We start from the raw sequence: 22,519 nt of genomic DNA, 5'->3' as shown, positions 1-22,519 counted from the left end.
GGAGTTGTACCAGACTGTTCTGGTGAAGAGGGAGCAGAGCCGGAAGGCAAAGCTCTTAATTTTTTAAAGAGGTGAACATGAAACTGCTGAATATGCTTCTCCTGTGAAACTACAGTTTTTTTTCAGACAGGTTTACTCCCACCTGAACAGTTTTAGATTTTTCAACCTCAAGATTGAAGAGGAAATAGAAATCAACAAAGGGTTGTTGGGCAATATTCAGTCAGTGGTGACAAGTGCTTTAAAGGACATGACTGACAAATACATGAGAATCATATTGTATCACCAATTTTAGATGAAATGCAGGAAATGTATATCGGTTTTTAGTTTTAGTTTGAAATACTTCTTTTAGTTGACACTCCTAACTTGGTGGCGTGTTTTCATCACTGTATTCATCGAGTTAGTATTTAATTCACCACCACGGACATGTTTTCATCCAAATATAGAAACCTTTTTTATTTTACAATTCCAGCAAAAATATCATACAATTCCAGTTTAATTGTACAGTTTGTTAAATATCTAAATACACTTTTACAGTTGCAATGTCAGTAGAAAAAAATATTGGATTTTTTTTTTTTATGAGATACAAAATGTACACGTCCTTACAAATCAAAATCCACACACATGTACACAACATGGTGTGACTGGCCCGACGCTGGCCGCTGACATTAAAAACCTTTGCGCTTATAAAATAAGATTTCTTTACACTGCTCACCGAATTTTAATCTGAAAATGCACCACTTAAATAGAAAGTATTTTGAAATCACAAAAAAAATGGCAACACAGTTACATTGGCCTTATTCCATAAAGTGTGGAAAAGTATATAAATACAAAAAGAAATGTATTTGAAATGGTTACCACAGAGATTTATATGTAGCTGATACACAGTAATAAGTTGTTTTGATACTTAAAATACATAAAAGCTGGAATAAAGCGAATGTAAACTGTCACCATTAAGACTCAACCCAAATTACAATTTGATGTAATAAAAACATACTTTACATGTGCAATGGAAAGGTACAATGTACTCTGATAAGCAAAACATAATAATAATACAAAAACAAATCACAAATAAACTTTAAGAGATACAGTTAGCAACATTTTGGGCAATACTTTTCCTCCAATTTCCCCGGAGAGATCACATGTTCTATTTCTGCAGTGAAAATCGATTGATTTTTTTTCTTTTCTAAAGCTCAAATGAGCGGTCCTGTAAATAGTTGCTGAGAAGATGGACTTGGTGTAGGACACGGTGATGGCGCAGACGTTCATAAACACTGACATAATCCAGTTTGCTTCAAATCCCCCTGGATCTGTCCCACAGAACAGGACGGTGTCGCTGTTGGTTCTTGCTGAGACTTGTAAGTAATTATGAGGTGGCTGCACCCTGTAAGTCAGGAGTGTTGGCTGTGAACTTGAGCTTGTCAAAAGGCAGTAAAGGCAGGTAGTCTATTCGGTACAAATACTACTTATTGAGCTACTGCTTAAAGCCGTACATCTGTTGGCCACTTTGGGGCAGAAAATATCTTTTTTTTGGCTACTAAATGTTACACTGTTTTCACCAGCTAATCACTGATTTTGCCCGTCTGCTCTTTGGCACCGGGCAGTTTGGCATACAGGCGGTTCATCAGATTGTATTTGGTGAAAACAGCAGCCTGCTGCTTCTGGAAACGAGACCGATGAGTGCCAAAACTGCGAGCCAATAGAGGCTAAAATGCTCCGTTGAGCTGCTTCCAATGCAATTGCCAAAGTTTAGAAAAAGTACTAGCAAAGCTAGTATGTCGGCAGAGGTTTAACGTACATCAACATCATCGTCATGGTCTTAGTATGGTATTTGCGAGAATCCACCATCCTTTTTATATCGAAGGATTAGCTGACAGGAATCAGGTTATAGTGAACTAGTGTAGCTACACTGTAGTGTGAGGGCCAGCCAGATGTTATCAAACTGTTCTGCAGGATAGATGTGGGAATTTTATACTCGGAAAACAAACATTTTTGCTTCATGCGCCACTGAGCAACTTTGATAGGAATGAACGGGGCCTTACATCCAAAGCTGTGTCCGGTTCTCTTTATACATCCATGCTCTCAACACGTATTACAGTGATACAAAAATAACTCTTTATATTTGAACCAGTGTCTCATTTCAGCCCAAAATGTTGCCTTGTGTTTTCATCCCTCTACACATCATTGTCCACAAGTACAGTGTTCGTATTAAACAGTCACAACAGTCCTTCACAATAGAGTCGCATGATTGAACAGCCTGGATTGCACTACTGATCCAAACAGGACTTCGAATAACACGGTTTTAAAATGAGCAAAGAAAACAAGAACTGTAGGAAACAAGTGGAATCAGGGTGTTAAAAAGGTCAGATGGTTTGGTCCTATTTGGTCCTGTAGTGGAAGCCTGGCTACAGCAGTGACTCAGTGGTCTGAAGCAGCAATTCCCGCGCTCACCTCTTAACAATCTGACAAGTCGTCCAGGCGTGCAGCTAGAAGGTCACAGAAACCCTGAACTTAATTTAAAACTATGCTCTTCTATCAGGAGTGCAAAGTCAGGTTTTTTTTTTTTTTTTTCAAGCAAGACAAGAGGCCATATTGAGTACAACGGTGACTGATGGATTTTTGCAACAAAAACAAATAATATGCGAGTCACTTGTTGGCCAAATCGTAGATGCATGATGCTGCCAACTTTATAATTAGTCTATTCACCTCAAGCTGCCCCGCCAATTTTTTCCACTTCTGGTTCGAACGCAATTGTATTTGTTCTTCCAGTTTAACGCCAGCAGTGCTATTCAGCAGCTACACTGCGGCCATAGACTGTTTTACAGTACCCCTATCACATCCATCAGTAATCACTGACTGGGAGGACCACATACTAAAATGGCCTGACACATATGAGGACATTTGTAATGTCCCGTGGTGAAGATGGCACCGCTATGAGGAACTACAAAAGTAATGAAGTATATTAGTACACTGGCCGGTCGGCATACAGAAGCATGACATCGTGTCCTATTGTAAACTCTCAAGAAGAAGACAAGACAAAGGTCCACATTAGAGAGTTCAAAATAGTTGTCACTGCAGGCCACGTAAATTAAAGTTTATTAACTGAAAAAAACTGTCCTAAGATGAACATTTGATAATGATAAAATATGCAACTTCAATCCAGAATTATTTGGCAATTTATCTTTCTTGCTTTTGCATGATTGTGCACCCTACTAATCATCATTTTTATCATCTGGATCAATCTAACCTGCACAGGCAATAGTTAATTTAGCAAACTAACGCGTCCAAGCTAGTGTAACTTGTGACTTACCTTGACTAAGGTATGTTGAGGATGATTTTTTTGTTTTGGTCTACACCTGACTGTTAAAATCTAACTGAGCACAATGATTGAAATGGCACGTACTGTACATTGTTCTGCTTCGCACAATCGGATTAGAGAATGGGTGCAGGCGACAGACCAGAACATCACGTTGAGCAGGAAACTAAATCATCATCAGCTGAAGCGCGGGATCAAAACGAACAATAAAAGAACATTGAATTAAAAAAACAGAAAGAAAAAGCAAAAAGGATTTAAAAAAAAAAAAAAAAATTGGTAAACAACAACAATTCCCTTTCCCATAAAAATACTTTGGATTGAACAGGTGGGGAAAAAACAACAACAGCATCATGTCGTGATTAAAATAGAACAGAGGTCTTCTTAGGGCTATAGTTAACTTTTCAAGGCAGGAGGAAAATATGGTGGAAAGAAAATCTTTAGCTCTATTCACAGCCAGCAGTTACACGTGTGTTCATTTAGAAAGCCATACGAGAGTCACAAAGCCGGTGGCGCCTTCGATGTCCTGCACCAGAGTCGAGGACAAGTCACACGGAGATTCAAGGAAAAGATTCTCAAGAAAAGTCACTTCCTGAATTGAGGGAATTGTCCCCTATTCTGATGTGGACATCTTGGACCACACGCACACACACACACACACACACTCTCTGAAAACACACATCTAGTCCTCTTCCAACAAGGCACAACGATTTCATTCAAGTTTATCATTACACAAGTGCTTTATGCGTTTTAAACCCACATTCGTCTCAATCCCAGAGCTACCTCGGCGAGCCCATCCCGAGTGATTCTCCCATTTGTCTCTCCTCCCGGCTCACACTGTACGCTAAAGTGATGTGTCAGCTCGGCAGCCGGCCAATCGGGGCGGCCCTGCTGTGAATCAGCTGGCCTGCCAGTCACATAGCTAGTCATCCGGCCAGGCAAAGGCGTCCCGTTTACAGTCCTGCCTGCTGCTTTGCGCAGTGATGTGACCCCGCGCTCGGCAGTCTGTGACGGGGTCGTTCCGGCGACTGATGGTGGGGAGCAGCAAAGGGCGCGCAGAAAGCAAGGGGGAGACTCTAAGAGGTGTGACAGCAGTTCCCGCCCCCACCACCACCACCACCACAACAAACACACAAGCCCTTAGCCAGCAAGAGTTGGCCCGCACAAACCCTGGCATTAGATAGCACTCGCCTCTGGGGGATAAAAGCAGAACGTGGCACAGTGACAAACCCGCGGACGACTCATCGGCAAATACAGCAAGGAAAGCACAGAGCAGAGGAATACGGAGCGAGAAAAGGTTTCCATTACACTTTCTTTGTCAACATTCAAAAGCAGCTCTGCTCCACATCGGCCACAGAGAGGAGGAGAGCAGACCGGGAGACTACAAGCCAAGGCGGGGGAGGAGGTAGGAGACACAAGGGAAGGAGGGAACAGGGGGTGGATGAGGGTTGTAAAGGAAAATCAATTCACCAGGTGATTTTCAGAGTGGTTCTGCCTGGCTTCACCCAGGTGTCAGGATGACTTTGGCTCAGCAGGAGCCCCCCCCCCCCCCAGGGAGGTTGTCAGAGCTGGAGAGACATAAGGGGATTTGAGAGAAGGTGGGCAAAGGTGCAGTCATGCAGGCAGATAGAGACGGACGTGCAGACAGAGGCGGACCAGCAGAGACAGAAGGGGGGAAAGAGATGGAGACAGAGGATAAAGGTAGATAGACAGAGAGGGGAAATAGAGAAAACTGTGCGAGGGAAATAGATAAAGCTAGAGAAAATTTGAAAAAAGACAAAAGGATTGAGAAAAGAGAGGAGAGGAATGTCAGATAACCGAATCGACGGCGAAATCAGGAAGTGAGACAGGCCCGCCGTTAAAGAACAAACACATCTAACACACAAAATCACCTTTTAGTTTTAGAGTTTAACTCAGACTGTCCTCTAACTGATGTGTTTAACCAACTTCCCCCCGCGGTATTCCCATCCTGCCACAGTCTGAGCACCCCAAAGAGAACCTCGGCGCCAGGTAACCGGGGGAACCAGAGTAAATGTAAAACCCCATTTTACAGCATCAGCAGCAGCATCAGCAGCAGCAGCAGCAGCAGATCCACGTCTGCGTGTGTCAGGAGTCTGTGTTTTTTTTTTTTTTATGGATGCTGCAGGGTCCTCAGTTGGCTCCCCGGTTGAAGTTCTCCAGCACGGTGCCGTTGGTTTTCTCAAACACCCACTGCTGGGTGGCGGAGGAGGGGTTGCACGTGTTCATGAAGACCCTCCGCTCGTTCGGGCTGCAGTCGATACAGCTGTTACTGACGGAGTGATACAGACTTTTATCCTGGAGAAAAAACAGGAAGGATTGTAAAAAGAACAAAATTATTCATTTGAAAATTTCCCATAGACCTGACCGGCATCGCCTCATCATCAAGCGGATATCGCCAAGGCCACACCCCCTTTTTAGGTTGAAGGAATTGTGCCGTCACATAAGGAGAGAAGCAGGAAAATGACGAATGAAGGAGTAGAAACAACCGCACTATTGACCTTTACGGCTTTCATAGGAATCGACCTGCAGCGTGTGCATGGAGCGCCGTGACCGGAGGAGCGCTTTATTGCCTCGTGTGGACGGCGCACACACGCCGTCAGCGCCTCCTCTCCTCATCCCTCTGTGTGTGCTAGTATAGACGTACCTCAAAGTCTTACTTGCAGGGCTCTCTCCTCCTAAACGGCAATGTTTTGAGGCTGATGTCTCCGCACATTACACATCACCTCTTCGGAGTTCCCTGCAACGCAGCCTACGGTGGCTTCCGCTCAGCTGTTTCGGCATGAGCCCTCCATGGGTTGCGCTCCGACACATGCAACGGTGGCTCTGGCTCGGTTCGTCCCCGTGACATTACTCGGGAAGGACTCAGCCAGATGTTTCAGAGTTGGACGGCAAAGCGCTGCAATACGTCTCTTTTGTATTAATTAAAAGGATTCTGTTATACTACAGTGTTGTTGATTATTATTGAAGAAAGATTTTCCAAAAGGTTTGGTGTGTTTCATGCATGTTTGTAATCCCGAGGGGTTAAAGAAGAAAAGAAAACTAATATCTGAATACCAAAACATCAATACCGAATACCTACCCAACGAACTAATATCTAAATAGTCCAGCCCTCATATCGCAAACGCTCAGGGTCAACGTGTCAAAATTATTATCCATACACACGTCAAATTGCATTGACGTCAATATGATCTACGATTTTCCATCCCCCAAAAAACAGGAGCGGCCTTGGCGTTTTGCAAAGTATCCGTATGTGCCGGTCTGGTCTATCCAAGCTTAACATACCCTACCGGATGGTTTATCCCAATCACTACATATTTTAGCTTACTAATGAACATTTCTTTTTATTTTCCAAAGCATGAAATAACTTACTATGTTTTTTTAATCCATCACAGTATGGCGATGACACTTTAACCTTTCCCATTTAGCATTTTGTAGACAGTATTAACAATTAATACGTGTTTATAACACATTAAAATATACTTATTAGCAGATATACGGTCTCGTCTTTTTGCTTCTACGTGTTTATTGCTGCAAACAAGCTTGTTTGTGTCGTGATACCACATTAAATCCTAGAAATGTTCCAGAAATACAAATGTGGCCTCCTGGACGGCATGTTTTTACTGAGCTTAAATGCATAACAACAGCATAATGAGGTCCTTTGAATCTCCATCTGCTCCCAGGTAGACTCTGTTTAAATGTGCTAAACTTTATAGAAATGATTAAGTAGCCTTGAAGTCATTTATTTTGAAGCAGTTATGGTTTTTAGCTTTGTTGTTTTGTAAGACTGTTGTTTTGTTTTGTGAGACTGATATACAGAGATAATGTGTTTCCAGTCGGTACCTTTCTGTAGCGCCACAGCTGGTTGCCCTTCATGCCGTGACAGTCGTACAGGGTGACGGGGCTGTTGTGCGAGACGGCGTCGAAACAGACTTTCTTAGTGTGCATGGGGTCGCCCACCCGGATGTCCTCTCTCCATCCGAATGTGAACACCTGCAGGTGACAATTGTTTTGACTGTGAACATTGCAGGTATATTCAAATACACAAGATGAACTGATCATAATCAAAATCAAAAAACTATGATGTACACAAACCTTTAATATCATTATATAACATGAATAACTTCGATGATGAAGTCACTGTAAAGGGTTAAAAGCTATTAAGTGGACCCGTCGTTTGTTTAGTCAAGCTTCTATTTCCAAAGTCAAGAATTAACTTTGGTGATTCACTTTTAAGCTAACACAGCAGAGAAGCCCTAAACGTGCTTCGGATGAAATCTAAACATCATCTAAACTCACATGTTGACAGATCTATCCTCAAAGCAACTGAGCAAACTCCATCCAATGATTGGAAAAATCTGGAAACAGCTGGCACGGCTTAAATTATAATTTCAGCATCTGTGTAGCTGTGAGGGTTGTTATTGCAGTTTATCCAACAATAAATATATTTAAAAAAAATAAGTAATCTTGTGAACTGGAGGAGCGACGGACGGCCACTTGGACGTCACGCAGACTTTCTGAATAATTCCTCCATTCGTCTCGTAAAAAAATCAAAAATCCTCGCAAGGACAGCTGCCAGAGGGCCTCCTGCGATTTGCAGTGAATCAATTTCTCGCTAGCGCTGAATACAGATTGCAACTGTGACACAGATTAAACTACAAGTCAGAGCTCGGAGGCGCGGTGTTTTCAGGCGGTGGAAACAAAAAGGAGACATTCAATCCATCAAGGTTGTATTATGAGCTCAGCTTAAAGACCCTCGGTGTGACGTGTGAGAACAAACAGACTCCTTTTAGAACAATGCAAAGATAATGAAGCGGGGCAGCGCGTGTGTGCTGTTTATGTGTCTCGGTAAGTTCATTTGACGTGAATGTGTGTTTAGCAGAAGAAATACATTTTCGGAGGAGACAATATGGATATATGCATGGATACCTCTACACCTAATGCTAATATCTCTAATACTCCCATGAAATTAACTCCCAAGAAAAGCAACACTGTAACAAAAATGTCATGTTAAAGGGACTATTTGTAACTTTCAGAAATGCTTGTTAACAGCGACACCTGTGGCCGTGAAATCAACGAGAGTCAGCGTCTGGCTCGCGCTTGCTCGCTCTAAATATACCTGAACGAGCATCGCTCAAAACAGTGAGGTGACACACGTCAGCTAAAACCACAATATCACTCTATATTTCAGCTGCTTGGCAGTAATGTTAGCTGACCAGACGAAGGTCTCTCCATGAACATGATTTAGATCTGATCCTAGTGTTGGCTTTTCCTGCCTAAGTGCAGGCTGAGGCAGCGGGGCTCTGCAGCGAGTCTTCTTGTTCTCTCCGCCCGCAGCCGAAGAGCAGGAAGACATCGGCACCCGGTCGGTAACGAGACAACAACGTAACTCGTTGCAGAGCCCCGTCACTTCACAAGACACGGGAAACCTCTGTTGGTCTGGAGGAGCTGCAGCAGTTATTTCTGCACAAACGTCCACTGAACATTCACTAGATATTCTCAGAGCTAAACTAACTCTTCTGCAGTGTGGAGTGAGCGCGCGTTCACGTCTAGAGGTGGAGCGAGCTGAGCGAGAACGCGCGCGCTGTCTGAGTGAAGGCAAGCAGGCAGAGGAGGAGAGGCAGCGGCTACACGCGAGCGCGCATATGCGAGCGCGCATGTGTCCCGACCCGCTACATTTATACGCTTAAAAAGTTACAAACAGTCCCTTTAATGACACATTGTAGATCTGCTTGAACCAAAGCTTCTCTAAAGCTCTTATCAACATATGAATACTGCACTTACTTATTTTAAATATTTAATAGAAATCATTATTATTAATTCATTATATGTATTTTTAGTGTCTTTCAGTTTCATTTCTTCATGATTTGTTTCACATTTTTCTCTCACTGTATTAAACAATAACATAGATTTCTTTCAACTTCTGCCGTAATGGCAACAGGATCAACGTTATGTTGTTTTTGCATTACTTAATACTCAATTCCTTCTTCCGAATCTTCCCCAAAAATCAAGCCAAAAGATTTTGAACAATTGATTAAAGTAAATGTCTTTGCTGCTCACCTGTCCGTGGCTCCAGCTCACCTCGGTCCGGCCCTTCACACAGCTCTCCAGGCGGATGGGAGTCCCTGATACAAAGTGTTTACTCTCCATACACATGCTGCTGCCCGCGTTACGAATCTACAACACATAACAGCAAAGTCACGATCAAGGACACGAAGGACGTTCGGCTGTTAGTTAGCAGACATGATCATCAATCATAAAACAGGAGCTTTTTAAGTCTTCAACAGTGACTGGAGGGTTTTCTTATAATCAAACAGGACATAACGCACTAAATTGTTGAGGCAGATTGAAGTTAAATTAGACCCTTAGTTTGGTTTATTTCGGGAGGTGTATTAATCTCTGATTCACATTAATGTGTGCTCTCTTCTCTCTGAGTGCAGCCGCAGTGTGACGGACAGATAGGATTATTAGAGCCAACTGGACTAAATTTTCTTGACAGCCTCTACAGTTATTTTAGAAGAAGCTGTTAGTAGTGATTACTGCAGATTTCTTGGTCTGATGGTTATATTGAAATATCAAAACAAAAATGTTTTTAGACCAAAACTCTGGCTCAAACAACTAGAATTAGCGCCTCGCGGTTGTATGTCTCTGCCAAACAGTCAAGTTGCAGTTTACATCCAAAATGTCATCATTTTATCCTGTTAGACATTTGTGCTAAATTTCACGAGAATGGGACGGATGTGACGTCACAGTGACCTTTGACCACCAGACCAAGAAATTCCTTCCAGGTCTTCCTGAGTAGAGATGTTAATAATTAACCGTTTAACCGTTTAACCGTTAACCGACATTAAGCATCTTAACCGATTATCGGTTAAAACGGTTAAAAGAAATATTAATAATTAATTAAAAAGCTGAGAAAAACTCGTTTCTTAAAGGAGAAAAGCTGGTCGACCTTAAGAGCCCACCTTAAGAGAGTCTGAGCCGGCGTTACAGATACAGGAAGTTGGCTCTCGTCTATAGTGCGCTTGAGTGCACACACGGTCTGTCGGAAACTTGCTGAAGTTGCGCCGCGCTGACAGACTGTATGTGTGTGACAATGGTGAGCACCAAGCTACCAGCAGAGATACAGATGCTAACGTAGCACAAACACACACACGACTGTTTGTTGGGCTATTGCTATCGTTAATCCGGACAGACAGAGTATCGTTACGCCGGGAAGACACACAGCTGACAACCTGCTAAACTAAACTAAATGTGTGGTGGAGACTTTTACTGGGAAAGTGGCTACATGTCCGCGACACTACACGCAGCATCGTGGCTGCTAAGTTAACGCTCGCCGGCGCGGAGACATAAAAGCATATTCCAGGAAAAGAAACTCTCAGAAAGCCTTGTGATGATGTCGTCATGATGTCATGGTTTCAAACATTGAGACGCATTTCTCTCACTCTCTTCTTTCAGTGTATAAAGGGCTGACTGTACCTCTCCCCAGGCAGCAGCAGGAGGCTCCACCGGCGGGTAGTGTTTGGGCAGATCCCAGGCCACCTCGCTCATGAACCACTTGAAGTTCCTGCAGTTGAGGCGGTTCCTCAGCTCCTTCTGGGCCACCATGTCTCCCGCCGACAGGTGGCGGTACTCGGGCCGACGCTGGTAAATGTATTCGGCGTACTCATCCATCCACACCTCGGCCACGCGCTTCAGGTTCTGAAATCACAGAGACACAGAATGGTAATGCTTACGTTTTTCGAATACTTAAAGACTGCTAGAGGGTCTGCTTTGCTTAGGTTAGGTTAGGGGCATCATCAATGGACGTAGACCAAAATATCTTTGTTGCGGTAAAGAATAAGAAGCAGATGACTGTAGTACATTAATGTGAACACATCCTGCACCTGATCACACTGTTTGCTGTCATTGGGTGGTTTGATGCTAAATTAACATGCTTTCCCACTCTGTATCAAACAGTAAAACAAAAAAACACTCTGACTTTAAAGTCTTCAAGTCAACCGGCTTGTTCGCAGATCTGTGTGTTTCTGGACATCACATCTTCATTGAAACACAGACTAAGACATCATCTGTACATCCTTCATCTGACATGACAAAATGATCAAAGCCGCTCAGTAGAAAGGCGGCCAGTCATCATACGGGACCTGTCATCGCGTCCCAGAAGGCGAGAGAAGCGACTTGTCTCTAGTCATGAAAGCAGTTACAGCAATTATGAACTCAATTATGTGCTAATTTACAGGGTGGCTTCATAAAAGATGAAGTCTTTCTGTCTCTTTTTTCCTTTTCCTCTCTGACAGATGCAGCCTATCACACCATCTCATGAAACGCCGACCAGTCCGAGAAGATAGCTTCATTTTGAACTGAATGAATACCAGCAGACTGGTTTGGTGAGCCCCAGAGTCAAAAACAGGAAAGCATTGTTCAAACCTAGAGCTTTATTTTAACAACAACATATTTATCCTTGTGTCTCTGTGCTCCTCGTGTGAATAAACAGGCAGACGTGAACGGTTTCTGTGCTCTGGAAAGAGAGATAACTGGTTGCTCGGTGTGTTATATCGTAAGGCAAAACGTGTCGGGTGCTCTTGGAAAATCGGGGGAAAAAAATCTGGATAAACAGGAAGGCAATCCAGGCACTCCAAAATATCAAAAAAGTAGCAACGAGGAAGAGAATATATTAAAAAGCCTTTATTGTAGTGGCTAAATCGTCAAAAAAATCAACATTTTTAGACCACTGTAGGTCTTCGTCAGGGCTTACTAACAAACAAACAGACAATGCGGATGTGTTGCCTCACCTTTATGGTATCAACAACCAATCACATGATCATTATAATATTACAAAATATAACAAAATATCAAAGAGATAACACAGAAACAAGTAATTCATGTCCTTCATTAATGAAACTACTACTTTACAACAGAGACTGCAAAGCAAACATGGGAGCCTCAGGATCTCTCAGGCGTCTTTTTGTGCGGCCTATGTAGAAGAATCCCTCCTCACATGGATGAGAAAAGCGGTATATGACAAAAGGTGATGTTAGAGTTAATGAAATCACTTTGTTAGTTTTATCTGAGTTAGTGTTACCAAAATATGTGCTCTACTGTATCCTGTCGGTACAACTGTATTTTATTAAAATATATCTTATCTATAGCCTACATATCTACAGACTATCAGACGAGGCACGCAAAGTGCATTAGTATCATACTGTCGGAGAAGTGTCGGTGTTTTTGTTCCGATGCTTGCATATACGACAGATGCACGAATATGTAGGATATTACTACTGACATTCATATAACATTACGTCAAAACGTCTGTTGTATTAGCCGTGTGTTTACTACGTGTTTATTTGCATATAGAGATCCGATCACAAGCTGGAGACACATCTGGAGACGCAATCTAATGCCAGGTGTGAACAGACGTACTTAAAGCCGTCCACTTGTGATCCGATCACTCAGGACGTATGTTGAAGTCAGGTCTGAACAGAGCCTCTGTTTCCATATTTTACTCAGTGTAAGCATCATATAGTTCCGATAAAGTGTTGGAGGAAGCAGGTACAGGATTTGTATGTGTGTTATGTCAATACAGTGTGACACTTTGTTTTTAATTCTATATAGCAGCACTATCACGCCGCAGCAGTTTTGACGGTAATGATGATAGAAGCCCGGAGCATGAAGCCTGGAGCAAAAAAAGGAAGAATCCGAAGCAGGTTGTCTCGTAGTTTCACTCCATTTTAACACTGAGCCACCTGCAGACGTGGCTTTAAACCTTTGACAACACCACCCTCCTGCCTGGGGAAAATGATGTGCCAAACTGAACTGTGAGAAACACGCGAGTAAAAAGGCAGATCATTTTAACTTCAAGAAATAGGTAACAGAAAAGTGTCAGACAGGAATATCCTGTAAGTGGCCTTCTTGTATAATGTGTCTATAAGTGTGGCCTACATACATAATAGAAGCAAATGAAGAGCGCTCGTCTTACATCACAGTTGTCCCAAAACATTCGCTGGCATGGGAGCAGATTTTGAGTGTTTGCTGTTTTTAGGTGAGAAGTACCTTCAGGTTTTTGTATCTCAACTGGCTCTTCTTTAATCATTAAATTACTTTTTATGACTGCAATTATATGGTGTCACAAGTGTTTTCACCAGACCACAACGAAAGCAAATTGGAATTAACTGCAAAATCTCTGAAATGACAAGCAGGCATAATGAAAGACTCATTATGAGAGCATCTAATTTCAGAATGAAACTGAGTGGAATAAAAAAAAGATGAGCAGGTGACTGAAACTGTAAGCACCGATGACTGCAGGGCAGACAGCTTCACCAACAGACTCTTTAAGCTCAGACAATTGCAAACATGAAAGATTTACGCCGGAGCGATGGGAAACGCATCCATCTGAAGCCTTCGAGGTGTGAAGGAGTAAAAAAACAAAAGAAAACTCTGTGCCACGGACGCATGTCTGGGAATACAGATGGTCGCAGCTTTTGGATGGTGTGGATGGTGAAATGAATGAGAATACTGTACTGGTTCAGCGCGCCTCCCAGGAAAGTATAAATACAAATCGTCCAGAAGAAAACCCTCCAGCCACGCATACACACTCACACAGAGTCTCTGTAGCGCAGCTCATCGCCTGCAGCCAAACTACTGGGCTCTCCAGGCGAAGTGAGGTTCAGTGATTCTATCTCTCGCCATGTTGACTGGACGAGGCGGGGTGGGGGACTCCTCCTCCTCCTCCTCCTCCTCCTCCTTCCTCTACTCTTGGATGAGGAATCACTTATGCACACATACACACACTGGATTGTCTGTGAATGTGTCTGGAAGGCCTTTGTTCTCTGTATCTATACCTGCTGGAGGGACTCGCCTGCTCTAATGGTGTTTTGTAAAATAACTACGGTATCTTTAAGTGCCAATGATGTCCTCTAAATGCACATTAAGTGAAAGAAAAATGTTTTTTTTTCTCACCATGAAATGATTAAATGGATGAGAAATGCCTACAACATCAATAATGTTTTGATATTAAAACATCATGAAGGAAAGCGAATAAAATGGGTCTAATTCTCACCCCAGGTGAAGAATGTTTAGACCAAAACTGATGGTTCTCTTGGTGAACCATGACCAAAACCTGACTCTATCCAAACTGTTTGTTGACTCCCCTTCAATGACTACTACAGCAAGTTAGTTTAGCATGTGTATATACTTGGGAGACTGTCTCTTTTGCCAACAGCGGCCAGGCAAACGTGTCCAAAATATGATTTTTTTGGTGCATATATGACTAAGATCTGTCTTTTTCATAACAGTGTGAACAGCAATGCAACCTCAGTCTGAACATTCAAGTCATATTGGAATTCATGTGACTTGTCGCTCTACTGTAGAGCGTCGTTTATCACAATTCTGCGTTGGTGCGAGTCACTCCATTCACGTCTTTGTTAGTGTTCTATTGCGCATGTTGGTCGGGTCAGGACCGTGATCAGAATCTGATATTGGCCACATTTAAAAGCAGGTAGTGTAGAGTGGGTTTCTAGAGCTTTTCCTCTGAAAACAGCTGCCTGCATGAAGTCAGCGACTTCAGCCCTTTATTCAATGTCTGTAACTGCATTAATGCCCGTAATAAAAACCCAATCAGAACGGTTTGTATTTTTAATCAAGATTTACACGGTATAATTATATCGACTACAGTTTCACTCATACCTGAGGAATACCAAACGAACACACCACTCAACCGAAACAATCAGGCCCGCTTTTTATACTACAGTTCAGAGAAGGACACCGGGGACACATAACCAAATTCATCACAGCCTCGGGTACAGTAAGTAGTTCTGCATTGTTAAACCTGTCGCCTGTCTGATATCAGCATTCAGCACAGCCTCAGCGAGGGGCTAATGGTCAGTCCGACGAGGCAAAAACAGAGACCGAGAGGTTTAATTACATATTCAGCCAAGCCAAACAGAGCCAGGTGTCAGACCGAGGCTGACTCATGCATAATGAATAATGTTCAGCTACAGGCCACATGAACACTTTTTAAACATTTCTCTCATGCTGTGTCGAAGTGTTGAAGCTCACATTGAATAAATAAGCTTGAGGTCATTATTGGAAAACTGTAAGTTGCATATTGAGGATACAGGGGTTTTATTCGTACCCATAATGCAACTCACAGTCCACCTGCAGCTCGGTGGGAGATTTGGCTGTTATACTAGTAACATGGTGGGTTCACATAGGGAACGGACAATATGTGGAATAAGTACGTAATTTAAAACCCACGATCATAAACAGCAGTGACACTCGGCTATTTCTGATATTTCTAATATAGTGGATGGATTTTGAAATGTGATTGGAGGGAGGGACAATGAGGGAATCGGAGGAATCAAACCTCCAGGAGAACAGCAGTGAGAGAGGGGAGAGGGAAGTCGAAAGCGTCGGTGGGATGCATATTTTATCATCTTATCAGAATGAGATCATTTATATCACATATAATATATCATTTATATCGTTTATAATACATTATCAGTGTGTTTTTCTTGCAAGATTCGCTCGCGGCATACGGAAAAAATAGATCAGACAGCGCAGGATCGCGAGCCAGGAGCGGAGCGCCGAAAGGACGCAGGCAGCGCTTCTTCTGAAAATCGCGGCGCTTCATACAGCTCCTTTTGGAGCCATAAAAGGCTTTATAGAACTTTTCTTCACCCACTTGTACTCCCTAACAGCTGTAAATCATTTGCTGTGTAAAGTCAATGGAGTTCCCCTTTAACAAAAGAAGCTTAAATCTTTCATGTTGTCTAATCACATGCAAGCGCACAAGAGCTTTGCCTGATCTACAGTTTTTGATATTATGTGCTATACATACATTTTAGTCAATACCAAAATTAAAAAAAAACATTGAGGTTTAATATGCAGTCGTTGTTTTATTTGGCAAAGTCTGGCGGTATCTGATGTTGAGGATTCTGCCACCACCCCAATACATTGAAGGTGATTAGTGATTATTTAAAAGACTAAAAAACAATGTCCCTTCTGCTCAGGGTTATCCACAGACCTCGCTATTCACAGTTGAAGGTAGAAAATAAACATCTGTTCATTGCCATTCTGTTTACGTCCACACATTCAATATAAAACATTTGACCATGAGATGTTTGCACATGAACATAAACAAAGGCAACAAAGCAGACACCCCCGTGTGTCCATGTGTCCATGTGTCCACATTAACATGCTATAAAACGATCTGAGACTCACCCTGGCCAGGCTGACCCCGCCGGGAACTTTGTAGGGGACGTACTTCCTGTAGATGTGTCCCACCCTGGAGCAAGGGATGTCCTCCATCCGACCACCGCACATCCACACCTACAGGGAGAAAGAGAGAGAGAGAGAGAGAGAGAGAGAGAGAGATTCAGCAGTGATAAAGACAGTATGAGGTCACGGTCTGGTCAAAGCTGCTGCGCTGGTGTTTGTGTAACTGAACGGTGTGAATATCAGATGAGCTGACAAGGTCAACAAATCAGAGAGATGAAAGAAAAGTGTGAAAAAAAGACAAAGCGTGGGAAGACGTGAAGAAGAAATCGCAACAGGGAGCAAACAAGGTTAGGATGTGAAGAAAGGGGAGAATGGAAGAAGTGGGAGGATGACAGCGGGACACGGAGTGATAGTATACTGTATGTACGGGGTTGGAGGGGCAGGTTGACTGGGTCATCCATCCTAGGAGAGAAGGATAAAAAGAGGGAGAGGAAATGCCTGGGGAATGGGAAAGGGATCTCAGAGTCACACTCATGTTTAAGACCAGATAGACTAATATTATGTTAGGTTATATAAAAGCTTGAATAATTACAGATACTAATCTTCTTTTATGGAGAGTGCAGGAGTGAGAACACCATTCAAAACAACTCCACCAAATGACTCCAAAGTTCATGTGTTTGTAGATTACACAGAGACCAGAGAGAGAGAGAGAGAGAGAGAGAGAGAGAGAGAGAGAGAGAGAAAGAGAGAGAGAGAGAGAGAGAGAGAGAGAGAGAGTAGACGACATCAAAGAGAACAAGACGAGTCAATCATGCTTAGCTAAATGACAAAGACTCAAATTGGATTTGTTATGCTTCCTTTGGCAGAGACACTTTTCAACTCCACAGGGTCGGAGGATTTAGAAATTTCAAAGATAGATTTTGGGGGATGTATTACTTTAAACCAACAGGGGTCTTTAGGGGGAGATAGCAGGGCAACAGTAGATGTCACATAGAAGTGGTGTACATCATCTGAAAGCTGGGAACCTGAAGATGAATTTGAGATGCAGCTCAGCACTGTGTGTCAAATTGTTCTAGTCATAAATCTATCATATGAATAATAATAATTACTGAACTATTCAAACACACCATTTCAGAATAGGCTAAAAATAACAAATTTGTACTGCATGCAAAAACAGTTTTTTGCCCCAAACTGCATCTGATAATCATAAAGTGGGCATGTCTGTAAAGGGGAGACTCGTGGGTACCCATAGAACCCATTTTCATTCACATATATTAAGGTCAGAGGTCAAGGGACCCCTTTGAAAATCACCATGCCAGTTTTTCCTCGCCAAGATTTAGCGCAACTTCGCAGCACTATTTAGCGTTCTTCTCGACATGGTTGGTACCAGTGGATTACTTTGATTTTCTAGTTTCATATGACACCAGTACATTCACTCTAGCTCTAAAACTGAGCCTGCTGCAACCTCTGAAAAAAAGTAAAGTCACCCGAGTGCTCTGGTGTCCTCAAGGAGTGGAAGAGGTTAATCAGAACAGTTTGAGGTCAGAAGGTCAGACAGTAAAAGATTTTTTCGAAAGAAACACTTGCCAGTACACTGCTGAACTGTTTGTATTGCACACATATTTGACTAATCATTCCAAAATTAGCTAATTGATCTCACAATTAGAAATGGAAATCACCTGTTTGACCCCCTTTGTGCAGTCGGTGTATTCTCTGTTATTCAAATCAATCATATCCGTTATTAAACTTTTTAAATTGTGATGCGGGACGCTTCTTGTGGCTCTCTACAATCACGACCATTCTGGGTTATTCATACTTTCCTTGACCGCTCTTTGCCACCTTACAGCACACCGTCCTCCACAAACTCTCAAATCTTACTCCTACTCCAGTCGTGCCTGGAATCTCTCAGTGCTAGTCTGGAGAACTACTTCAACATATAACCAACATTTCTCTCTTTTCTTCTCCATACTATGCTTTTATTGAGAATGACTTGCAATGTCTCAACAGGCTGGAGTTTGGTGTCTTTCCCAAGGATGCATGTCTGATGATGGACTCCTTCCCTGACTGATGGACTTTCCTTTTGGACTTGATAATTTCCAGTCAGTTTGTTGTTATTCTGCATCGCTCCCCCACCCCGATCCTCCAGAGTGGACATCAGCTGGCTTCTATTTCAATTCAATTACTGCCTGTCAAGTTTGTTGCACCACTCCAGCTTGGACAAACAGAATCGGGGGAGGGAAATAACAGATTGAATCCTCCCTCTCCACATCTCGCTGTAGGGAAGGTCTGACCTGCCGCGCCAATCCCTTCCATCGTCTTCATCCCAGACTGAAACACTTGAGCTTAATAACAGGGGCGCCTCGCGGCAGGAGGGATCAAGGGTTTCAGTTCAGCGTCGGTCGGATTAAATTGAAAGTCTTATCACTCACCTCGAACACACAACCTCTACAATCTGTTCACCTCAGACTATGAAGACACATCACACCACTATGGCACGGGATGGCTTTACCGTCTCTTTTAAAAAATAATTATAACTTTATTTATATAGTGCTTTTCAAAAACAAGTTACAAAATACAATGAAATTGGTGCCAGCCAGTATTCTACAATGCAGATGGCCATATCGACCCATTGCCCCAAACAACATCAACTGCATTTACATACACGTGATTAATCTGACTAGTTGTGACTGTTGGCAGTCACCTCACTTTTTGAAAAGTCATGCAAATGAGGACTATGGAGGTTAATAGACAAATAGACACATTTGTTGTCCATGCATACTTAAAAAGCTACCCTGTGGAGTTTCACGCTTGATCAAAAGTATATAATGCACAAACTGCTTTATATCTATGACTGTAACATGCCTCAGAAACAAAGTAATGGACCACTGAAAGCAGGGAAGAAGCAGACTGCAAGCAAGCAAACATGAATGTAAACAACGGAGGGTTCAAATTATTCCAAAATTTGGCTTTGCATATGTTTTACAAGGAAATGCATTTAATATGTTTGTTTGTCTTGCTTGACTTAAATGTCTGTTTTCTCTGCTCACTAGCTGCTATTTCACACTCCCCCTTGTTGGACCTGTTCAAAACAGCAAATGGAAAAGCTTTCGTGCATGTTATATATATTGAATCACTATCATTTCAGTATCAACTTGAAGGGAACTCGGAGAGCGGAGACCTCTGCTATAAGGCCAAATGCCCTATCTCGCAATGTTAAAGGTTCTCTATACGACATTCAGAACATTCAGATAGCAGCAAACAACTATTTGCTGTGTGGGTTCCTCGGTCCATGCTACACCCTTCCACCAAGTTTCATGAAAATCGGGCCAGAAGTTTTTCCGTAATTCTGACAAACAGACAAACAAACCGAACCGAAACCTCCTTGGCAGACGTAATCAGGCAAAATAGAATAACAACCAGAGTATACATTAATATGAAGAAGCAGCAGAAGGTGAATATAACACAAATGTCCAATCAGATCAAACTACCCAACAGCGGCCTTTGTGCTTAATTGAGTGAGACGACAAAAGTCCTTACTCATTCAAACTGGAATTTGATTATTGTGACGGGCCGCTGTGTCCGTCCGAAGCCCGCTGACGGAGGCAGCAGAGGATGGGGGAGACGAGTTCTTATAACATGCTGGCCAAGTCGCATGCGGTTATGGCTACCCGATAGAATAATTCATGCTGAAGCACCAGACAAAAGCATAACCTAATATGGTATTCTGAGTATGATTAATGTGGAGAGTCGTCCATGCTACGGAGTATGTTCAGCTCAAATGACTGAAACAAGACTGGAAACCATAATGAGGAAGGCCTCACAGGCTCAACAAGTCAGCTATTTAGTTAAAGAGCTGTGGATACACAAATCCAATATTAGGAGAAACATACGGAAAACAATCTTTCCTCCTTTAAAAGCAATTCCGTGTCAAAATACAGATGATTTCCGATGCATCTAAATGAGTAATTGCCCGTTAACTAGAAGGAGCTCTGGAAGAAACTGGGACATACATCATGTGCACAACAACAGTTGAATCCCTGCCAGTCCCATTCTGTGATATACTGTGAATAAAACTGCACAGTACGAGCAGAACTTGAATAACATCATTGAGGCCTTCATGCATAGACTACATTATTCCAAAGTAAAGATGAACAAAATATATCCTAATGTATCGGATATCTGTGACAGATGTAATTCCTCAAAAGGTACTCTTGGTCATACTTTTTGGATTTGGTCTAAGATTGTCTCTTTTTGGCAGGAAATCATTAATTGGTATTGTAAAACGTATGAGATGCAGATTGAACCTGATGTACTAGTTGCCTTGTTTGGTTGCTCCGAAGCTTCCCTTGCATTACCACGCACCGTACAGCAGACCCTGATGACTGGTATGGTAGTAGCTAAGAGAATAATTCTAAAAGAATGGAAGGCCATCAGTGCTTCTTGTTTTTCTAGATGGCTGAGGGAACTAGTTTCAGGGCTACACCTCGAGAGGCTTCGAAGCATAACACGTGGTTCTCAAGAGAAATCTGAGTGTATTTGGGGCCCAATTATTAGACACCTTGACTCCCCCGACTGTTAGCTGAAGTCCCTACTGCGTGACATCCAGTTTGGCTATTCTTTACTGTTCTTTCCCTGATATGACACAGGCGGAAATGTGATTTTATCTTTGTCTGTCTAGCCTGACTATCCTGTGGTGGCTGTCTTTTTTTAATTTTTTTATTAGTATTATTTAATTTTATTTATTTATTTATTTATTTATATATTTATCTGTGTATGTGTGGGTGACATGTTTCAGTTGTTACCTTGAAGGAGATCTCGTACTGTTCTCCTCCCCAGATCTCCAGACCCGTGTCGTATCCTCCCAGCTCCCAGAACCACTTCCTGTCCACAGCAAACAGTCCACCTGCCATCACTGGTGACCTGCGGGACACAAAACATACAGTCAGTCATCAGAAAATGTAATAAAAGTGTGGTGCCTTTTATGATATAATTACAATATGACATCATCCTTATATCACCAGAGCTAACATAAGATGATCTACTCTCTGGTTGCTGTCATGCTTATGATAACTGTCATGGTGATTCCTGGTTGTTGCTAGGGAGTGCTGCACGGTTGCCAGGGTGTAATATGTGTGTGCGGTAGTAACAGAGGCAGTGCTTATGGTCCTGGTAGTCTGTAGTGTTCTAAGGGACCATAGAGAGAGACAGACACTGGGTGTCCAGCACCACAGAGAGAAAGAGAAGATGTGTCTGACATTACAGTCACGTCTCCCTATACAATACACACTCAGCAGTTAACCTTATGGCACGCAGTGAACTGAGATTTCAGACACTTATGAATCATCATTTTGCGTCATCACTGGCAGGTGTTCAGTCGCACGACAGCGTTTCAAATCTATAAAATAAGACGTGTTGCATTGTGGGGTTGTGAACGTGCCATCGACACTACTTTTGTTCTTACACTGGTGGGGATTTTTGAAGGCCAAATGAACACGGTGAAGAGTAAATAAGGTGCACTATATAGTGAATAAGGAGGGATTCCAGACAGCCAGATGGAGACGGAAACTGAGTATTTAAAGGGACCGTTTGTAAGAATCAGAAATCGCTTGTTAACGGCGGCACCTGTGGCCGTTAAGTCAACGGAAGTCAGCGTCCTGTTGTTCGTGCTTGTGCTCGCTCTACATAGACATGAACGAGCATCGCTCAAAACAGTGAGGAGACACACGTCAGCTAAAAGCACAATATCACTCTATATTTCAGCTGCTTGGCAGTAATGTTAGCTGACCAGCCGAAGGTCTCTCCATGAATCAATGCTGATCCTAGTGTTGGCTTTTCCTGCCTCAGCCTCCCGACCGCGGCCGGAGGGAACAGGGGAGACGCCGGAGTTTTGGTCGGAGACGATAACGTTTCTCTCTGCGGAGCCCCGTCACTTCACAAGACATGGGAAACCTCTGTTGGTCTGGAGGAGCTGCAGCA

The 22,519-nt window shown here is 42.7% G+C and overlaps 1 protein-coding gene across 3 annotated transcripts in view; it reads right to left on the bottom strand.

Annotated features, from left to right (window-relative positions):
• Window positions 1–426: 426 nt before the first annotated feature.
• Window positions 427–22,519, bottom strand: part of LOC141753091 (polypeptide N-acetylgalactosaminyltransferase 10-like) — an 89,812-nt gene continuing 67,719 nt past the window's right edge. The window contains exons 7-13 of one of the 3 annotated variants that reach the window (XM_074611436.1): window positions 21,346–21,463; window positions 16,547–16,654; window positions 10,808–11,029; window positions 9,389–9,505; window positions 7,172–7,321; window positions 3,071–5,626; window positions 427–2,798 (exon numbers count right to left, since the gene is read on the bottom strand). In XM_074611436.1, coding sequence (XP_074467537.1) covers window positions 5,462–5,626; window positions 7,172–7,321; window positions 9,389–9,505; window positions 10,808–11,029; window positions 16,547–16,654; window positions 21,346–21,463 — 880 coding nt within the window. In that variant the 3' untranslated portion in view covers window positions 427–2,798; window positions 3,071–5,461. Of the gene's footprint in view, window positions 2,812–3,070; window positions 5,627–7,171; window positions 7,322–9,388; window positions 9,506–10,807; window positions 11,030–16,546; window positions 16,655–21,345; window positions 21,464–22,519 lie in introns of all 3 variants that reach the window. The other 2 variants (XM_074611435.1, XM_074611437.1) reach the window with 2 other exon arrangements.

The sequence above is a fragment of the Sebastes fasciatus genome, chromosome 16 (assembly GCF_043250625.1).
Source record: "Sebastes fasciatus isolate fSebFas1 chromosome 16, fSebFas1.pri, whole genome shotgun sequence".
Classification (NCBI taxonomy): Eukaryota; Metazoa; Chordata; class Actinopteri; order Perciformes; family Sebastidae; genus Sebastes; species Sebastes fasciatus.
Note: the sequence above shows the minus strand (reverse complement) of the source record. Positions and strands in the feature narration are given on the sequence as shown.